This window comes from Lactuca sativa, chromosome 1, assembly GCF_002870075.4.
Source record: "Lactuca sativa cultivar Salinas chromosome 1, Lsat_Salinas_v11, whole genome shotgun sequence".
Taxonomy (NCBI): domain Eukaryota; kingdom Viridiplantae; phylum Streptophyta; class Magnoliopsida; order Asterales; family Asteraceae; genus Lactuca; species Lactuca sativa.
In genome coordinates, this window is record NC_056623.2 from 19754572 (window position 1) to 19775242 (window position 20671).

The 20671-nt window shown below is 34.4% G+C and overlaps 4 protein-coding genes across 5 annotated transcripts; 3 read left to right on the forward strand and 1 right to left on the reverse strand.

The window, feature by feature from the left end:
- Nucleotides 1–1198: 1198 nt before the first annotated feature.
- Nucleotides 1199–4715, forward strand: LOC111915741 (protein ACCUMULATION AND REPLICATION OF CHLOROPLASTS 6, chloroplastic). Its single transcript, XM_023911393.3, has 6 exons — nucleotides 1199–1803; nucleotides 2010–2234; nucleotides 2314–2574; nucleotides 2662–3589; nucleotides 3753–3889; nucleotides 4156–4715. Exons 1-6 carry the CDS (start codon nucleotides 1264–1266, stop codon nucleotides 4447–4449), a joined length of 2385 nt encoding a protein of 794 aa, XP_023767161.1. The 5' UTR covers nucleotides 1199–1263; the 3' UTR covers nucleotides 4450–4715.
- LOC111915740 (kinesin-like protein KIN-7G) lies at nucleotides 4596–9192 on the reverse strand. Of its 2 annotated transcripts, none has more exons than XM_042899372.2 (14): nucleotides 9045–9192; nucleotides 8089–8468; nucleotides 7876–7965; nucleotides 7700–7800; nucleotides 7513–7626; nucleotides 7343–7424; nucleotides 7135–7202; nucleotides 6972–7037; nucleotides 6734–6858; nucleotides 6319–6646; nucleotides 6137–6241; nucleotides 5474–6070; nucleotides 5164–5393; nucleotides 4596–5069 (listed from the first exon to the last, which is right to left on the reverse strand). In XM_042899372.2, the coding sequence occupies exons 2-14, from the start codon at nucleotides 8306–8308 to the stop codon at nucleotides 4751–4753; spliced, it is 2445 nt and encodes an 814-aa protein (XP_042755306.1). In that variant the 5' UTR covers nucleotides 8309–8468; nucleotides 9045–9192; the 3' UTR covers nucleotides 4596–4750. The 2 variants fall into 2 exon arrangements, with proteins under 2 accessions (XP_042755306.1, XP_023767160.1); XM_023911392.3 differs by lacking the exon at nucleotides 9045–9192 and adding an exon at nucleotides 8923–8946.
- Nucleotides 9193–12710: 3518 nt separating this feature from the next.
- Nucleotides 12711–13352, forward strand: LOC128132156 (protein FAR1-RELATED SEQUENCE 5-like). The gene is made up of 2 exons (XM_052768295.1): nucleotides 12711–13029; nucleotides 13167–13352. The coding sequence occupies exons 1-2, from the start codon at nucleotides 12778–12780 to the stop codon at nucleotides 13299–13301; spliced, it is 387 nt and encodes a 128-aa protein (XP_052624255.1). The 5' UTR covers nucleotides 12711–12777; the 3' UTR covers nucleotides 13302–13352.
- Nucleotides 13353–13565: 213 nt separating this feature from the next.
- LOC128132159 (protein FAR1-RELATED SEQUENCE 6-like) lies at nucleotides 13566–14457 on the forward strand. The gene is made up of 2 exons (XM_052768307.1): nucleotides 13566–13694; nucleotides 13857–14457. The coding sequence occupies exons 1-2, from the start codon at nucleotides 13647–13649 to the stop codon at nucleotides 14235–14237; spliced, it is 429 nt and encodes a 142-aa protein (XP_052624267.1). The 5' UTR covers nucleotides 13566–13646; the 3' UTR covers nucleotides 14238–14457.
- The last annotated feature ends 6214 nt before the right edge of the window (nucleotides 14458–20671 follow it).

The window sequence follows — 20671 nt, forward strand, 5'->3', positions numbered from 1 at the left end:
TTAGCCCAAAAACAAAAAAACAAAACAAAAAAAAGCTTATTTGCGTCGAACCGGTTTTGAACCGTTTTTGGACCGGTTTTTGCTGAACCGGTTTCTATTAAACCGAACCGGTTTACACATGTTCGGATATTTTTGGGGCTGAACCGGTTTTGACTACGTTGACCGGAACCGAACCGGTTTTCTGAACCGGTCCGGTTCAGAAAAAAAACCGGTTTTTGCATGCCTACATCTTGCCCCCACTTAAAACCGGGTTTGTCTATATATTGTATGAGTTAGATGTATAATAAAATTTGACATTAATTGATGCTATGTGAGTTTGTTATTAGAGCTACTTGACTTAGGATAAGTGATGATATGGGATGGTTCATTTTGATACTTTGAATAATTATAATTGCTTTTGTTTTGTTACATGTATGAGCCATTCTCGGAAACACATTTGTGTTTGTGATGTTGGGTAAACACATAACGTGTAAAATCTTCTAAGATGATATGTTATTGTTTATATTTGTATGGAAAATTTTTAAAATCCCTACGTTTTGGATATTTTAATGTGGTTTTAGAACCTTAATAGGCTTTATTTATAACCTAGTGACAAAAATGTTTAGAGTCATGAATTTTATTTGAAGTCTTGTAGAGTGAACAACTAAATATCATCATTATTTTAAGTCTCGTGGAGTGAACCACTAAGTATGATCATTTAATGTAATTTGATATTGTTCTAGGAGTGACTTGCAAGGTTGTCGGTGAATGCGGTAAACACTAGGCATATAACATTATTATCCGTAGTTTTGAGCTCGAATAAACTATCAAAATTGATGTCTCGGGGGATTAAAGGTTAAGGGTGTCTTAAGCATAGGTTTCTATTTTATAGTGTATGTAGGATTTTGAGGTTAACCTTAAGTTGTAATTAATTAACAATATTATGGACTAATTATTGAAAATTTACACTTGTCTTGATGGAAACCTTAGTGGCGGAAAACTTATGATTTTATATATTTCATGAATGCATGTATAAGTGTAGTTATATAAAGAGTGTAGTGGCTTTTTACATAATATAATAATGATGATATAGCTATGTGTCCATGCATAATATAATTTCTTTTTGTTTTCCTATGGCACTTGTAAAATTTTGTAAAGTTTTTTTGGAAATTATAAGGGTCGTTTAGGTATTATCAAAACTAAAAGAGGTGAAACGAAACTTTACATCAAAATCTCGCTACAAGTCGGAATATCTGAGTAACGACACTGAAAAGTTGCATTCCGATGGAAGCTCTCGGCCACCTGAGAATCGGCGTCTGTGTTCCGTTGTCCACCCCGTTTCCGACTTCAAACACTAAGAAACACCTAAAACCGCACGCTATCAGCGGTGGACCTAGTAGCAGTAATACCGTTTCCAGTAGCTTCTCCGCTAGCAAATGGGCCCACCGTCTCTTTTCCGACTTCCAATTCCTGCCCACGACCAATAATGCCGACCCTAACGACCTAACCGCCACTACCCTCACTCCACCCTACCCTCCCACGCTCTCTACCGCCCCTGACCGCCACGTGTCTATCCCCATCGACTTCTACCGAGTGCTCGGCGCGGAGGCTCACTTCCTCGGAGACGGAATTAGAAGATGTTATGAAGCTAGAGCTTTGAAACCACCTCAGTATGGCTATAGTGACGATGCATTGATTAGCCGGAGGCAGATTCTTCAAGCAGCTTGTGAAACCCTAGCAAACCCTAGCTCGAAAAGAGAATATAATAAAGGGCTTGCAGATGAAGAATTCGATACAATCCTCACCGATGTTCCATGGGACAATGTAATTCTCTTATTCTCTTCCCTATCCCTCTTTTAGTGTTATATTCCATCAGAGAAATGCAGAATTATATATGAATTGCACTAGAATTGACCAGGAAAGAATAACTGAAGAAAGAAGAAGTCAGCCAGCGATCTTACTTACTAGTCCTGATTATGATTTTTATGAACAACATTGACTAAAATTTAGTTTATATTAAACTTTTCAAGGTTCCTGGAGCCCTGTGTGTATTGCAAGAAGCTGGAGAGGATGAATTAGTGCTTGAAATTGGTGAAAGTTTACTGAAAGAGAGACTACCCAAATCATTTAAGCAAGATGTTGTGTTGGCAATGGCACTGTCCTATGTTGAAATTTCAAGGGACACAATGGCCTTGTCTCCTCCAGATTATATCAAGGGTTGTGAATTGTTGGAGAGGGCACTGAAGTTATTACAGGTACGACTTTTAATGAAGTTTTAAGTTCGTGAAACCCCATGGTTAATTATGTTGTTCTTGTTTATCTGCTCTCATTTAGGAAGAAGGTGCAAGCAGCCTTGCACCAGATCTACAAGCACAAATTGATGAAACTTTGGAAGAGATAAACCCACGTTATGTTCTAGAGCTTCTGGCCTTACCTCTTGATGATGAATACAGAACAAGAAGAATGGAAGGTCTTCAAGGTGTACGCAATATTTTATGGGCAGTTGGAGGAGGTGGTGCCGCCGCTGTTGCTGGCGGTTTTACACGTGAAGATTTCATGAATGAAGCCTATTTGAGGATGACAGCAGCGGAGCAGGTTAGCAATTTTTATATACTTTCTTGATATTCCTATAAAATCTACTATCTTTTGTTTCTTTTGATGATTTTTCTTTCTCTTTTGAAGGTTGAACTCTTTGTAGCCACACCAGGTAACATCCCAGCAGAAAGTTTTGAAGTTTATGGAGTTGCTTTAGCACTTGTAGCACAAGCTTTCATGGATAAAAAGCCTCATCTTATTCAAGATGCAGACAATTTATTTCAACAACTTCAACAAATCAAAGTAACCCCATTAGGCAATTCATCTCTTTACAACATTAAAGAAAGCCGTGAGATTGATTTCGCATTAGAAAGAGGTCTCTGTTCGCTTCTAGTAGGTGAAGTAGACGAATGTCGTTCATGGTTAGGCTTAAATAATGAAAACTCACATTACCGGGACCCGTCTATCACTACATTTGTCATGGAAAATTCCCAAGATGACCCTGAAAACGACCTCCTTCCAGGCCTTTGTAAGCTCCTAGAAACATGGTTAATGGAGGTTGTGTTTCCAAGATTCCGGGAGACAACGGATGTGCAATTTAGGCTTGTGGATTACTATGATGATCCGGTTGTACTAAGATATTTGGAACGGCTGGCGGGAGTTGGTGGTTCACCGTTGGCGGCTGCCGCTGCCATTGCGAGGATCGGTGCCGGAGCTACTGCGGTTCTTGATAGCGTAAAGATAGGGGCAATTAAGGCGTTACAGAAGGTTTTCCCTGTTGGTGAAACAGAGAGTGTTAGGCGTGAGTTTGATGATTCTTTTGTGGTGGAGAGTGAGTTGGACAGGCGGCAGGATGGCGGTTTTCCGGTGGATGTGATTACTGTTGATGAGATTAAGGAACAAGAAATGATTACTTATAGGATAAAAGATGCTGCGGTGAAGATTATGTGTGGTGGGGTGGTGGTGGGGCTGTTGACTTTGGCTGGATTGAAACTTATGCCATCCAAGAGAGGCCCTTCTTCTACTACCAACAAAGAAGTTGGTTCAGCTATGGCTTCCGATGTCATCAACGTGGGTATGTTCTAATACCGAAAAGCACTTGTAGTTTTATGTCAAATTATTGATTTTACCACATAATAACACTATTATTTTCTATATTGGTGGATGTATTTTGAATTTAGAATATGATATTATTACCAAGTTGACCCATCCATCTTTCATTCTTCCAATCATTGCAGCAGGGGAGTCTGTAAGTGAAGATGCTGTAGAAATTCCTAGAATGGATGCAAGACTTGCAGAAAGTCTAGTTCGCAAGTGGCAGACCATTAAATCCCAGGCCCTTGGACCTGATCATTGCCATGAAAAATTGTCAGAGGTGAAGTCAGTGTTTTTTAGTTTATCACAACTATGCATTCTTATACAACTGCTAAGAAGCTGTTACTTTATTATTTTCTAGACTATTTAAAAGTTATGAGAAAAGTTTCCACCAAATTCTATTGGATTCACTTTGTTACGCAACAATGTTCACCTTTTTACTGATATGTAGATAGGTGATTGGTAAAATATTGCATCTTTTGGTCCTAAAATGAAACGTGCAAAAGATACTATATTTATTTATGTGGATATTTTTCAAAATTGCAGATATTGGATGGTCAGATGCTGAAGATCTGGCAAGAAAGAGCAATTGAAATTGGTGAACACAGTTGGTTTTGGGACTACAGTCTCTTAAATATTACAATTGACAGTGTCACCATCTCCCTTGATGGAGGCCTAGCTGTTGTTGAAGCAACCCTGGAAGAGTCTGCTCAGTTGACAGATTTGACCAACCCTGAAAACAATGACTCGTATAATTCAACCTACACAACCAGGTACGAGATGTCACATGATGCTAAAGCAGGATGGAAGATCACAAAAGGAGCCGTCCTCAAATCATAATCTGTAAATATATCATATCATATGTAGCTTTCAGCTTTTTTTTTTTTTTTTTTTTTTAAATTACTGTTTTCATTGTTAGATCAGTTTGCAATTGTGTTGAATGAAAGTAAAACAAAATACAAGTTTGCATGCATAGTGATATCATATGATGAAAGTAATATTTTTATTGCATCAAGTACAAATCAAAGGTACACGCATGATGCTGCTATATGTATATAGCTTCCACCATTATTGGTAAATTGATATATATGTTAATTATTATGGTAGGATATTTTTGGTGGTTGGGGTTTTGATGAGATAGTTAATATCCGAGCAAAGAGAAGGTGTCCCTCCAGCTGGGGCGCATGGTTTGTGATTCCTGCGTTGGGGCAAACAACATCTCCTTTGGTGTTTGGCTTGGATCAACAAGTCCAACAAGCTTTGCAACAATCTCAGCACTCTCCTTAGCATGCTCCATGTCATCTGTTTTTGTCCATAGCAGTTGGGACAATTGTACCCTCCTGTTTCGTGACTGCAAATCAACTCCCCACTTGACAAAAAGACCTTCCCTTTCCTTTGCTGAGTATTTCCTCAATAGTTTCCTGCTTAGCATCGCCCTCTCCAAATCCATTGCCCTTGTGCTTTTATTTTATTACCCACCCATCAACAAACAAACAAAGATATCAGTACGAGTAAACAAATGAAATGTAAGTATTATGATATGTGTAAGCAAACCTTGAGGCGTGATCTACTGCTTTCTGGAGGAAGGATAGTCGGCGGAGCTCGATCTCAATGTAGACGGAATCAGATGGATCGCCTTGGATGAGCAAGAAAAAGTAGGTCCTGTGAATCAATGGAATGTTGCATTCATCCCACAATTTGATTATCTTCCTTCTTTGCTCCTCAAACAACAATTCCCAGTCATTATCTTCCTTTGCTGATCCAATGGCTCGAGGTGTCTCCGCCTGATATCATAACCAAATCAATAACAACATACTCATGACTCATGACTCATGAATCAACAACTATTGTGTCCACTCCTTACCATGTAATTGACGTACTCTCCTTTAAGATCATCCCTCATGACTTCTTTAAGTGTTCTGGTTGGAGAATAGATAAAAACACTCCCCTCACTCTGCTTCATGTCTTTCTCATCAGAATCTTGTCTGCACATCGATTTGATATCCGATTCTGATTTGGACTGAAGACTTCTTCCGGATGCATCCCCTTCAACTTCCTTGGTAACCATACTTTCAGCCACCACATTGTATTCAGGAGTCATCTCTTCAATAACCGCACTGCAGCTCGTGCTTCTTGTCAAACTTGCAGTTCTTGAATAAGTTTTGTCCACAACTGAAGAACCCGAAGAGCGAGAAGATTGCTCCTCCTGATCATTCTCCATACACTCTAGTTCTTTGCAGCTGCCTGATGAATTTGACCTTGATTTCTCCCATTCGTGGGATGGGTCAGGTAAATATCGATCCATGAACTGACTCGAGGAGATTCTATCAAAAAAGTAGGAGTCTTCATTTGGGATGTTTAATTCATCCTTGCTGTATGTGGTGATTGGAGCATTGAAGGATGTATCTGATGATGGTAAACGCCCGTCCCATGAACCAGTACGCAAGGGCCGAGACTCGTTCTACATCATATAACAGAATACATTATGAGGATTTTAAATGTCAAAAGAAAAAAAAAACAAATATACCCATGGAAGTAAACTCTGATCAATTCCAGCTGCTCTTAGTATTTCCTCAAGGCGAGTTCGAGCAAGATCACGTTCTTGAGTCAAATCTTTTATCTCTTGTTGCATCTGTAGTCACAGTAAAACAAAGTTAGTTACTTATGGATTCTATTAGATCAAACATGTAATGGGGATACTATACTGACATCTTCTATTTGAGACTCTTTTTCTTTGATTACAGATTCGTTATTATTTGCTGCAGACATGTTCTTCAACTCTCTTTGCAATCTTTCCATTTCTCGTTGCAACTGTTTGACCAATGCTTTCTCTGACACGACCACATTCACCTGGGCACTGGTTCTGACTTCCTTGGCACACACAGCAAACAAAAGGGTGTTTCTTGATTGTTCAAGATGAGCATGTGCAGGGCTCAAAGTGCATACTATTGCAGTTCTTGCATTGCCTCCAAGAGAGTTTTGTAGTATACGGGTTAGCTTTGAGTCTCTGTAAGGCACGTGACCGTTTCTTGATTTGCTGCATCCACATTATAAACAAACATGTTTGTTACAAAAGTTGTATTGTATTTGTATTTTGAGAAAATAGACCAATGAAAGTGCAAACCTCAATTTGCGGATAACAGTTCCAAGTGTTAGTAGACTGCGATTTATGTGGCATCCTTCTTTTAGCCGTGTACCAGCTGATAAGGTTTGGGAAGCACGTTCACTTCCTGCTAGATCAACAAAGTTCTACACAAAAAACCAAATTTGGATACTTTTAATTTAAACTCCAAGAATCTATAACAAGAATCAAAAGAGAAAAAAAATATATATACTGAAGGTGAAGCATTCAATGTTCATACCACAGTAGCTGTAAGGCTGCTTGCACTGCCAATCCTTGCGAATTCGCTGGGGGAACTTTCAATTGTCTGAAAAAAATAAAATAATGAGTCAAGTCAATTAGTCAAGAAGTCAAGATATAAGAAAGTTTAAGTTTGTTTAAAGTTGTTGATATGCATAGAGTACCAATCGGATAATCTGGTGGGACCTTGAGCTCACTTCGTTCATTGATGTCTCCCCAATATGTCTTTGAGCTACAAAATTGGAATTCCAAATACATTATCAGAATGGCTAATTTTAGATTATGAGGATGAGGGGGCAATTAGGCGTATTTGAAGTCCAATACATATACACCCCAAATACAATACAACAAATGGGGCTTAATAAATGTTACCTTCGCACATGCCAAGGAGTTGCATTAGATGGGTCCAGTTTTTCAAACGGATCTCTGTGAGTTTATCTACAACTGTCCCTTTCTGATGATATCAAAAAAAAAAATTGAAAATTTTCAAAATATTTGTTTAATAAATGGACTATTTTCACTAAAAATAGGACAACACTCACCACCGGATCATCAAGGAGTCTGAGTTGAGTACCATCTGCACTAAGAAGGTCTCTAACACATTCATTGTAGATTTCAATGGCAGAAAATTTCAGCACGAATTCCCTATCATTTTGCTGTATACAAAAAACTTATCCATAAGATTAAGTTATACATAAAAAATAAATTTCATTTTTTCTCTTCAATTACCTTTTTGATGTAATCAAATATATCTGATATCGCATATTGAGTGATTCCAGTCATGGTGTATGTCTTCCCACTGCTTGTCTGCCCATATGCAAAGACACTTGCTGCAAAAACAATTTAATTAACAACACCATACGCAATATTATTCAATATCATGATAATAAGTTAATACGACTCACAATTAATGCCATTAAGAGCTGAAAGAGCAACTTTTTTGACTCCCTCCTCGTACACTTGTTTTGTTGTACTATCACATCCGTATACTCTGTCTGTTTCCAAGATAACAATCACAAGTCAGAAATAAACAATATACTAGAAACTTTTTGTGGGTATTCTTTTAAAGGATATGAAGTTCAAGAATATAGTTTCACATGGAGATGGATATTGCTTACCAAATGTGTAGGCATTTGGGTGTGTTGATCGTTGTTCTGCTAAGCCACTTTTGTAAAGGATTGTGTCATTGCTTACGCATTCCCAATCACAAGAATCATTCTTGGCAATTTCCTTTTCATTCAAAGGCCTCACCCTCACAGAGACAAATATCTTTTCTCCATGTGCACCTGGCTCTTGTCCACCACCTTGATTTATCTCGTCTCCAGTAAGCGACTTCATTTTATATGCTTAACAAGAGCACAGGCACAACAAGATTTTGAAAAAGGCTAATGAATTGATGTTCCCTCTCTCCACAAGGATGAGAGGGAATAAAACTAACAAGCCCTGATTTCCCTCTATATACCAAAAATATATGGAGTTCCCCTTTCAAATACTATATCTGCAAAATAATAACCAACAGATGCATAAATGTTCTATAAATTTTTTGCCTTTTGATTCATCAAACATTTGTTCAGCATGCTACATGTTACAGTATTACTAAATTATTATATTGGTGTATACAATAAATTGCCTTATGATTGACATTTTGAAGATTATCTACATTTTGAGATATCGAACCCGAGCATGTCACAAATTACAAGGTCACCATTGATCAGTTAGATAACCATGAATTCATGACGCCATTTTCAATGCAGACATGATTAAAAGGTGCAACTCCATATTAAGAATTCAATATGAACAATTATAGATGATTGATCCCTACAAGCATCAACATTGAAATCCATTCTCTTTCAAAGATGATAAACGCAATGGACATTAACTCGGAATCATGAAATTGAGGAACAACTGAAGATCATGTTCCATTCATATGATAACAAATTAATAACCAGTACCTTAAAAGGTGAATTCGTACAACAATCAGCAATGTGATAAACATTAAAAGGAATCATGAATTCGTATACAAAGTTTCAGTTATATAGCAGAGTGGTTTGAAAGAGATTAAAATTTTGATCACCTCAATTCCTCAATGGGGATCGAACCACGATATAGCAAAGCACGGGGACCTAATGATCGTACAAGATGATGCAAATTCGCTAAATAAGAGACAAATAGACCCAATTGACATGATTCTAGTGAGAGAATTGTGGTGGTGAAGAGTAAGGAACGAAAATGGTGGAGAACCAAAGAATTTGTTTCGATAATAATTTTTCAGAACCTTTCAAAATAGACCGCCATCTCAACGACCTATTAAATTTGAATTTTAATCCTCTTAAAAAAAGTACACTTCAAATCTAAAAACTATAACTTAACAAAATGCAATAGGTTTCAACCTTATATTTCCAAAATTTGTTATATTTCCAAAATTCCAAAATTTCAACCTTTGATGCATACTCTTCTTTTTTAGCTTTAGCACATTCTTCTGTAGATAAATAGGATTTGTAGCGGAGATTTGGATATCAATTTTGATCGTGTGAACATTTTTCGAACTGATATTTCTACCATATGTCTGGGTTACAAGAAATTCAGCCTAAGATAATCCAAAATGACACTTACGATTCTAGGCATATAAATCATAAGCCAAATTGCTAGAAAGATTTTTTTATGAGTGTTTGAAGAAAAACGAGAGCTAATTTTCGTGTATCTGTGACATCCTTATTTTCACGGCCAGAAAAGACCGATTTCGTTTATGCTTTTATAATAAAATCAGAGTAATCTTTCAAAGAAAAGTGTTGCGGAATTTGTTCTCAAAACAAAATATGATAAAGATTTATCAAAGCATTTCCTTAAAGAAATATATTTTCATTATATTACAAACTCGAGATGTCAACATCGATATAGATCATAAGCATAAACCAAAAACATCATAGGCCACAAAACAAAATTTGGCCTCAAAACAACATAGACCTTACAACATTCTATTTATTTTCTACTGGCCTAAAATCTATAATCTTTCGTCAGATCATCCAACTATGCCCTTGACACTACCTGTAATACAAGAAACTGAGTGGGTCAGACTGGGGAGTCTGATGAGCATATAGGGTTTTCAACTCACAATAAATAAGTTTATTATTTTCAACAATTATCCAACCCGATTACCAGTTCCCGTTATCCTCACTTTACGTCCCTAAAACATCTATTATAAGGGACCTATCCTAAAGAATTTCATCGGGATGGACACTACTGCTAAGGGGATTCCTCAACCATATAGGTCCGTAATGCAATCATAGGGGAGATTGGAGTACACCGGTGAACACATCGTTCACAAACACTTACAGGTTGCGAGTCTACTAGCGTTCCACTGGACTTCCTAAAAAAGTTTGTGGTCGTCATCCATACTACACTAGATGACTGGATCATCGTCAACACCGAGGCCTCTCATCATTTTATTTCATCACACACCAACTATTTCATCTACCCATGTTTTACCTAACATATTTGTAGATATAAAATACATATACAGTTCAGATATGAAAACGAAGTTTAAAAGCATAGATCTCAAGTATAAATTATTCATATATAAAGTTTAGATCTAAAAAGTTTAGATATGAAGTGAGAAAGTCTAGATCTGAAGGAAAAGGTTCAGATCTGGAAGGAAAAGTTTAGATATGAAAGAAAAGGTTCAGATCTGGAAGGAAAAGTTTAGATCTGAAAAGAAAGAGGTTTAGATCTTTCATCCAACATAGATCTTAAGTAAACATAATATATATATATATATATATATATATATATATATATATATATATATATATATATATATATATATATAGGAGTATGATCAAATGAGAACGCCTAAAAGGTTGAGAACGCGAGAACACTTATCAGCCAATCATTTTATTAGGGTATTTAAGTAAATTTGTATTTAATCTAATTTTTAATTAATAAAATACATTTAATAATCACTATATTATCCATTAATATTTACCTATAATTAAGGGATATTCCATAGTTATCGTTCAAGGAGATATGGAATTGAAGATACAATTTCTAGTATAGCATTCGGGATTTCAGTCAATCGACTTTTGTATATGGTTCATCATTTACGGTTGAAGATAACAACGCAGTTTACCATTCGTGATTCCAATCAATATCGATGTCGGACTGTTTTGGTTACAGTAGCGATGATACAGAAGATGATGATCAATATGGCGACGAAGCATTCAACTGTAATGAATATGATGACGACGATCTCTATCATTCGGATGATCAATACAGCGGAAGAAATCAATTATCTGATTATGCGAGTGAAGGTAAAAAATGAAAACAATACAACATCTTGTAAATACAGATCGTGTATTACAATAATTATTGAATTTTTGTATATGATGAATAAGACCTGTCATTTATTCGGTACATATTTGTATACGATTAATCATATACGTTGTATGTATTAATTACTTAATGCTAGTGTATATCACAGATCGTTGTATAGGAGTCCCTCGTTGTGCATTTTTTCTTAAGTTTAATACAATGTTGATTAAGTTTGATAATCATTGGTGATTATGCGTTAATACGATTAAAATGAGTAAACACTTCAACTTTTTTTACGGTTTCACAGACGTTGTACAGGAGTCCCTCGTTGTACATTTTCTCTTAAGTTTAATACAATGTTGATTAAGTTTGATAATCATTGGTGATTATGCGTTAATACGATTAAAATGAGTAAACACTTCAACTTTGATTATTGTTTCACAGACGTTGATTATGATTATAAAATTCTGTAGTTTATGTATACGTAATTGATAGAAATTTATATCATGTCTTGCATGTCGCATTATTGTTTTTTGTTGTCTTAAAAAACAGGTACAAATCGAACTGATTCTGAAGAGGAATCATTCAATAGTAATGTTGTTGACTCGCCTGGTGGGAAAACCAAGTTGTGGAAACCTATTGTTCCTAAAGATTTTATGCCAGATGTAGATGCTATATATCAATCATTAGAGGAGGCGGTTGAAATGTATAAATTATATGCAGATAAAACAGGTTTTGGTGTCAGGTTAAATACAGTAACGAGGTTTGGTGACAAAACCATTAAAAAAAGGTATGTAGTGTGCAACAAAATGGGTAAAATACCTAACAGATCAACCGACACTTTGGATCCTGAGGGAAGTGGAAGGAATAAACGAAACTCAAACTTCAAAATCACGGACTGCAAGGCAGTGATAAAGTTTGAAAGGTTACATATGCAAACTAATGCTTGTAAAATATATGAGTTTGAAGAGAATCACAACCACCCCCTATAGACTAAAGAAGAAAGACGGTATTCCAAACGTGCACGACGACTTAGTTATAAAGACAAGGAGTTTATAGTGCGTTCTTTAACATCTAACATTGGTGCAACAAAGGCACAAAAGTTACAAGCTAGTTTGCAAGGAGGTTATGAAAACGTTGGCCCTGAAGCAATTGATTATAAAAATTTTAGAAGGAAGATGGGAAACATTATAGGTGACAAGGATGCACAACTGGTTGTTGACAAAATGAACATGAGGAAAGATGAGTTACATAACTACACATTTGAGTATAAATGTGTTGATAGTGTGTTAAACGCAATGTTTTGGGTGGATGAAACCGATAAGTTATATTACAAGGAGTTTGGAGATGTGATCTCATTTGATGCTACATTTCGAACAAATAAGTATGCTCTTATACTTATTATACATTTTTTTTCTTTAAATATGAATATTGATGTTTTTTGAGTTTATAATCAATGTTGAATTTGTTTTTAATTACCTTTTTGATACAGATATGGAATGATTTTTGTGCCATTTACAGCCATTGATAACCACAAACGTTCAATAAACATTGGAGCAGGTTTGTTAAGCAACGAGTCAATAGAATCTTATCGTTGGTTGCTCGAAGCTTTTTTGAAAGCACATGTAAAACACCCTCAATTAGTGTTAACAGACCAAGATCCAACAATTCTACAGGACGTTGAAGCAATATTTCCTACTTCTAATCATCGTTTATGTATGTGGCACATTATGAAAAAACTACAAGCCAAGGTGTGTATATTTTGGTTTAAGTTAACACGCAACATGTTTTATTCAGCAATGATTTACACAGTTTACATATTTTTAAAAACGATTAGCATACATATTGTTTATTCATAGTTAATCTTATAAATTTCTATTTTTTTTAGGTTTCAGCCGATTTTTTGAAAAACACTGATTTTCGAAAGCGTTTTACGAAGCTTGTTTGGAATGTCTACATCGAGCCTGAAGTGTTTGAATCAAGGTGGAAACTGCTTATGAGAAAATTCAAACTACAGGACTAAAGATGGTTCAAAGACATGTACAGGGATCGAAAACTTTGGATTCCAGCCTATTTTAAAAACATGCCACTACACGGTCTAATGAAAACTACTTCAAGGTCTGAAAGCGTGAACTAATTTTTTTAATAAATACTCTAACTCTGTTAATTTGCTTATCTATTTCATGATGAACTACGGCACCGTAATTGGAAAGCAACGAAATGTTCAACAGAAACTAGAACATGATACAAAAAATGCAAAGCATGAAATGACGCTTCCAAGTTCTATGAGGTCAAAAAGGAAATATTTAAAGCAGCCTGGTACTGTTCTATCGACAGTGTTGAAAAGATTGATGGGTGGCAAGTTGTTATGATTACACAAACGGATAAGAGCAAACAGTTGAAGATAAAATGCAAGGTTATATTCATCGTTTAAACGCTTTTCATTAGTCATCATACAAGTATATTATATCATTATTTTTAAATTACATATATTTTTTTCAATATTATGCAATAATCACCAACTAATATGTTAATTCAATTAGTTACTAACATACATTATTTTTATTATACAATGTAGGTTGAACTAAAGTTGCCTGAAAAAGAAGTTAAATGTTCGTGCAATCACTTCATACGTACTGGCATTTTGTGTCGTCATATTTTTGCTGTATTGAAAAACAACCATGTTGAAGAGATTCCAGAGCAGTATATTCTAAGAAGATGGAGAAGGGATGCAATTTCCAGCCATTTTCTTGCCATGAAACATGTTGCCATGGAAACAGAAGATGACACCTTTAAACTTCTAACAGAGGCATACATCAATATTGAATACTGCTTGGATCATTTCAAAAGAAGCAAGGAGAAATTGTTGGAATTTGTTGAAAAAACACGTACGTTGAAGCAGGCAGCAATGGAGTTTGGCAGTTCAAACCAAACATCACCTGATAACGATGAAGAATAAATTATTCGGATGCTTGGAATACGCAGCATTCCTGATGAAATAAATATCCATCCACCTGCATCTATACGTACCAAAGGTAGTGGAACTAAGAAAAGAATGGTTAGTGCTATTGAGAAAGCCTTTGCAGCTGCAAAGAAAAAAACCAGAATGTGCACAGGTTGCAATCAATATGTTAACCATAATTGGAGGACTTGCAAAGTAAGACTTGCACGAGAGTCAAAAGCAGCTTAAAATGGCCCATTCGTTTTCCCAATAGATTTTACTTTTCTATTAGATTTATGAATAAGAATATGTTTCTATGATTTAGTATGTTATGTTATCTTAAAACACTTTCATTATTTTTAACGTTTTGTTTTATTCAACGATGAATAATAGCAATGCCAAATTTGGTAATCCTAACAGATTAATGATATTATCTGACATTTAAACCTCTGTTATCTGATTAAAACAGTTCGCACTTAGAATAGATATACTTTTCCTTTCTTGAAATTATAAAAACCTCAATCATTATATACTATAGTCATATACAATTCAAGCAGTATTCATAGTTTATTGTATGTTGTTAGTAGTATATCTTAATAACAAATGTTTGTACGATTAACTTTTAAAACACCTATACATCATATATTGATTTACGTTTGCTTTTGGGTAAATTTTAGTCATAATTTTAACCATGGTCGACTTTAAACCCTTAATTATAGTCAATAATGAATAACATCGTAAATACATTAATTATTTTCAACATATTGATGATATGAAAATTGTTAAATACTCTTTTGTTAAGTTAAAACAAATTGCACTTAAAGTACAATATGTTAGGAATAATTCAAGTATTTATGCTATTATTCAATATTTGAATAACAACATACTTTAAGATATAAACCCAACAATAATCATTATATAATATAGATATACTCACTTTAATTATTAAAAATTCTGATTGTATGGTCATAGTAACATATCATATTAACAAATGTTTGTTAGTAAGAATCATTCCTGAATATACACTAAAATTATACCATCCATGTTAATCATCATTTTTTAACATAACTTAATTTTTCAAATGCTAATGTAAAATTATAACTACTAAAATATCACTAATCCATTACTAAAATTAGCAAACCAAAAGGAACTATTGTACGTTCAGCAACCCAAGTTAATATCCTTAGCATACAAAACCATTGTTTTAAAACTATCCCAAAGAAACCATTGAAGTCATAACTAAAATAACTTTTTTAACAGAATTAACTTAAATCATCCAATCTCCTGTGAATTTCTTCCTTTGCAATGGCCAACAGTTGAGAACGTTGTCTTGAAGGAATCTTGTGGAATTCATCAACCTTTTGCAGCACATAATCCTTTTGCACGTTATATTCATGAGTGACGATTTTGTATAAATACTTTGTCCTCAGTTTAACAAGTTGATCATCTTGTGCAGAAGACTCGTTCTTGAACCCAGCTTTAAACTCCTTCATACTTCCACCCATATATGTTTCCATGTGACGCATCGTAAACACACCACAATCAATGTTGTTGTTTATTGTTCTCCAAGGCATTTCCAGTCTATGTGGCATCACATGTGAAAACATCTCAGCTTTTGGATGATTCTGAGATTTTAAGTAATCAACTATGTAGTATTTCTGAAAATGTAGAAAACATTGTCAACACATATGAAATTTTATTAACTATGTAAAGTAATTTTTATTAATCACTTACAATGATTTGGGGCAACTGACCATATCTCTCACCATCAGGATCATCAACTTTGCTGTTGTCAATGATTACAAACTCTGGGTGTTGTAAATTGATCACAAAAAGGAAAATGTGGAAGGAATGGGTGACTGGTAGGAAAAGCTGCAGCATTTATTCATTTACACGTATTCACTTTATTTAATATTCATATTTGATCAATGATAAATAAACACATAAGTAAAATGTGGAGATATATCTCTTACCAATCCAACAAAACGTAGGCTTGCGTCCATATTTTCAATAGAAAGCACCAGATTCTCAATGAATTTATCTTTACGTTGACTTTCTGTTAAATCACTTTCAAGATACGAATTATGTGATCCATTTTTAAAAACTCATTAACTTATTTATATGTTGTATTTAAACAATAGTATAATCAACATTGAACAATATTAAATTATACCGTCACATCTGTCTTGCAATAAACTCTCAGAGGCGATTCAGGTGCACACTTACTTTCATCAAGATTCAACACTTGACTCCAACAATCAATGACATGGCCAAATAGTTCACATGTTGGAAAAAAACTTTCCATGTGAAACCTCTGAGCAGAAAACCCATCCAAAGTGTGGAAAACTATATCACTGCAAAAGACGTGACCAATTAATACTATTTTTAATAAGCAACCAACAAAATTAAGTAATTTTAAAAATATTTTAAATGCAACTTACTTTGGCTCTCCCTGGAGAGAGAATATCCATTCTGCTACACGTTTTTCCTGCCGTCGAACTCCTTTGATGATATCAACAGCCCGTATAATGTAAGGAGATTTCAGATAATCGGATTTCATGCGAGGCTTGTACCTTCTTCTACTAACCCAATGTTCATCATTGTTGAATGGTACTATAGACAAAGGAATTGGCATTTCCATTTTAGATGGTGGTGTATTCTTAAAAGATTTTCTTCCAGATCTATTAGCGAAGTCTGCATATTCCTGTGACATTTGAATACTACATTTTGCTATCGGGGAGTTGTCAAACTGTTTGTGAGTTGTAGCTAGAATCAGCGTACGTTCAATTTCAGCCTCGTTATCATACCACCATTGAGATTGTTTTGGTTCCTCTGATGCGGAAAATTCACTAAACAAATCATTTACTTTGTTTTTCCATTCTTTGAACAACTGATTCTCGGGATATTTCTTGACAGCATCATCTATTTTGTCTTCCAACACTTTCTTTTGCTACAATATCATGTCGTACATCTCCTTTATTGTTGAAATAGTTGTCTAATTAGGTCACCACAATAGAATTACGTTACAAACCAAATAAAAACATTAATATGTCACTTAGTATTAATTAATACTATTGTAACTCATTATTCAAATGTGAATAGGTAGTAAACTACCTCAACACTTTCCCCACTTCCACTAAAAATCTCCTCTCTTTGATTTCCCTACAAAAAGTAATACAATATTAGTTGCTGTACTAATAACTTATTATTTAGTAATGATTATATTATATTAATACCTTACACCTTCTACCATTACTTTTAACACCTCCTGCATCATTTCCCTGTAAATAATGTATGAATATAATTAATTTAGATTATACCAAAATAACAAATAATAAATTTCATATGCATTATTCAATACAATAAAATATTACCTGAACTTTTTCTTGCCCTACATTACTATTTCCCGATGCTTCATTGATGACTTGAAATGGATCTTGCAATTCACCCATACCCAGACCAATTGTCCTACACTCTACTCTTTCTCGCTCACGTAGTTTATCAACATTCCAACAACATATTGCTGGTCTGCATCGTACAATCTTCACTGAATCGCATCGAACACTTTCTACGTATAGAAACTACAACAAAGACAAATAAAAAATGTATTACTTAAATACACTTTAATGAATCTGCACACATAAGTCTACCAATATTGAATGACAGCTGAATTTAAAACAAATCTTACCAGCAGTAATATAATTAGCCAAACATAGAATCCTTTTTTGTTGTTTGGATTCCATGCACTTTTTGTCTCCTTAAGGCAATCAAAAACATATCCACACCAATCAATGTCACTTAGATCCAGGTCTTTCGTGACTTTTGATAACATGGACATGTCACATGTTCCCATGCTCATCGACTGACCTAGTGTATTACACAACAGGACAAAGATGTTTACTTTAAAGATTAAATCTGCACGTGTTGATTGCATAATAACTTGTTGAACTGCCCTTGGTCTAATATTATCTTCATCTTCGAACTGTTTCCTCCAAACAATTATCGTGTCGTCTATGACTTCTCTATAAGGCATGGACTTTATTGTAACATGTCCCAGAGGCAGACCCAACATTTCGTGAATAACTTGCCGATTGATTGGTATATCTCCATGATGAAGTTTGAGTACCATCCTATCTGCATCAAAATTCCTTACAATATAATGCCCCATAATTGATGCACACCCATCCACTTTCATATTCAACAAATGCCCCAGACCAATAGAAGAAATATAAGCTTCCTGTTCCTTGCTAAGGTTATGCATACAACTGTACAAAACATTTGGAGATGTCCGTACTTGTATTCGCCTTGCTTCTTCTGCATCACTTGCTACAACTTTAGGCAGTTTTCTTGCCTTCACTACATTTCCTTCTTTATTCTTTTGTCTTTTAAATTACTTAACATTTTCTTTGTCATCATTTTTGAATGAAGTATAATGCCTTCTTTTTTTCCTTGTTACCACAGGTTTGTCATCTTCAAAATCAGAGTCTTCATCTTCATCAAGCTTCTTGACAGTAACATTATCTTTTCCTGTTAAGACATATTTAACACAATAAATGATTATAAATAAATTACCAAAATAATATTATACTAAATTTATTAACAAAAAAATCACTACCTGAACATGAGTTTATAACAACAACTTCATCACCTTTTATTTTACATCTATCAAACCGTCTTTTTGTTCTCAATTCATTTTCCCTATGTATTCCACTATCTTCTGTCATGTCATAACTTTCAATCAAACCTGCCAATAAGTAGACAACATAATCATAACTGAATACACTTTAATATACAACTTACATTACATGAAATCATCATTGATACCTCTTTGTTTCTGTATATTTTTTTTAGATTTTGAAAACCTTGAATTTCCTCCATCAAACTTCTTCACATTGATTTTGGGTTTCATGTTCTTTTCTATTAATAAATACAAAACAACACACGTTATTAAAACTAACTACAACATCAAACTCTAAATAAATTTATTTTTAAACAAGTACATTACTTGAATCTGAGCTCAAAACTACAACTTTAAGATCCCTTCGTATTGAATGAGCTGGTGTGCGATTAACGCGTTCCCCCACGCCTGTCCAAAAAATAAGACACATAATCACTATAGATTCCAATTGATATTTAACATTTTAAATTTCATATAATATCATTACCACCAGTTTGTTTTTTAGTTTTCTTATTAGGTGTTGAACACTTCTTTTGTCCTTCTCTTCTAATCCGAGGTTGTACTATTTCGTTTCCTTCATTGTCTTCATCTTCAATGTCAATAAGCAATGGATTGGATTCTTCATTAGTGAATTTGATGAATGTCGTCTTTAGTAATATCCTCTCGCTTTTCTTTCTACCTAATAGTAGAATTAAAATACCTTAATCATTTATAACTCAGAATTGAATCATTAACAACTCAAATAATCATAAATTATACCTACTAAACACAAACACAATTAAACACATACCCAGAAACAGAGTAATGTTTACAATAATCATCACTAAACAAACAGTGTAATTAACTTACTCACAAAAAACAGTAGGGACTACTACACCATTATTCTTTACTTAGTACATCATGTACATGATCAAAACCACATACATACTCAATAAAGTACTCGTTCACAACTGAATATGACTTTAACAATATACATAATATACAACCAACAACAAGGATTAATACTAGAAAAGTACTTCTGTCGCACAAACAATCGGATTTTACAAGTAATCAATAGTAATGAATGACATTTATACCCTTCGTTATTATTTTTGTACTAAACACCATTCACAATCGAATACTAACATCAATTAATCCTCTTGTCCTACTGATAATGTATTTATTTTGCCATTGATCAACAATACGACTGTCAAAACAAAAGTAAAAAAAGCCCTAATTTTTGGGTTTTCCTAACCTTACTTCAGTTCAAAGTAGTCGACTACGACTACACATGTATTTGCGTCTTAGAACTTTCAAACACAATCATAAACGATTAATTTTTAAACACATTCAATATCAGAATACCGTAACTTCGAAACTCATCTACAATTACCATTTTCATTTAAACATTCACATACACCAACGTGTTATTTGTAAAATACAACCTTTAAATCAACGATCATCAACGATGAAGAGTCACTACAGTTCATAATCGATGATATAAAGCAAAAACGAAAAACCCAACTTCTAGGGTTTTAAGAATCGTTAAAATGTACACATTAACAAAAAATAAACACACTACTACACCCGTTTTCCAGTCAATCGACATTCAAAAAAGATTAGAAAGCTTACTTCTTCCACTTCGATTGATCATCGACAACATTCCTCCACCTTCAACCCTTCACGGAGTTCTGAATGCAAAATATCTCTTTACGGATGAACAGTATTAATCGAGTCTCGTATAAACGTTTAGCTGTGACGATATTTTGCATTCAAGATACGATCGAATCATCCA

What these genes read in the sequence shown, in the direction of transcription:
- LOC128132159 (XM_052768307.1), top strand. Translation starts at nt 13,647, where the DNA reads ATGATTACACAAACGGATAAGAGCAAACAGTTGAAGATAAAATGCAAG. An exon ending in AGTTGAAGATAAAATGCAAG is followed by an intron (nt 13,695 to 13,856) that starts GTTATATTCATC and finishes TATACAATGTAG; the next exon opens with GTTGAACTAAAGTTGCCTGA.
- LOC128132156 (XM_052768295.1), top strand. Translation starts at nt 12,778, where the DNA reads ATGATTTTTGTGCCATTTACAGCCATTGATAACCACAAACGTTCAATA. An exon ending in TGAAAAAACTACAAGCCAAG is followed by an intron (nt 13,030 to 13,166) that starts GTGTGTATATTT and finishes TATTTTTTTTAG; the next exon opens with GTTTCAGCCGATTTTTTGAA.
- LOC111915740 (XM_042899372.2), bottom strand. Translation starts at nt 8,308, where the DNA reads ATGAAGTCGCTTACTGGAGACGAGATAAATCAAGGTGGTGGACAAGAG. An exon ending in AAGAGTCTCAAATAGAAGAT is followed by an intron (nt 6,242 to 6,318) that starts GTCAGTATAGTA and finishes CTGTGACTACAG; the next exon opens with ATGCAACAAGAGATAAAAGA. An exon ending in ATCAGAGTTTACTTCCATGG is followed by an intron (nt 6,071 to 6,136) that starts GTATATTTGTTT and finishes TATATGATGTAG; the next exon opens with AACGAGTCTCGGCCCTTGCG.
- LOC111915741 (XM_023911393.3), top strand. Translation starts at nt 1,264, where the DNA reads ATGGAAGCTCTCGGCCACCTGAGAATCGGCGTCTGTGTTCCGTTGTCC. An exon ending in GGATGACAGCAGCGGAGCAG is followed by an intron (nt 2,575 to 2,661) that starts GTTAGCAATTTT and finishes TCTCTTTTGAAG; the next exon opens with GTTGAACTCTTTGTAGCCAC. An exon ending in TTCCGATGTCATCAACGTGG is followed by an intron (nt 3,590 to 3,752) that starts GTATGTTCTAAT and finishes CAATCATTGCAG; the next exon opens with CAGGGGAGTCTGTAAGTGAA.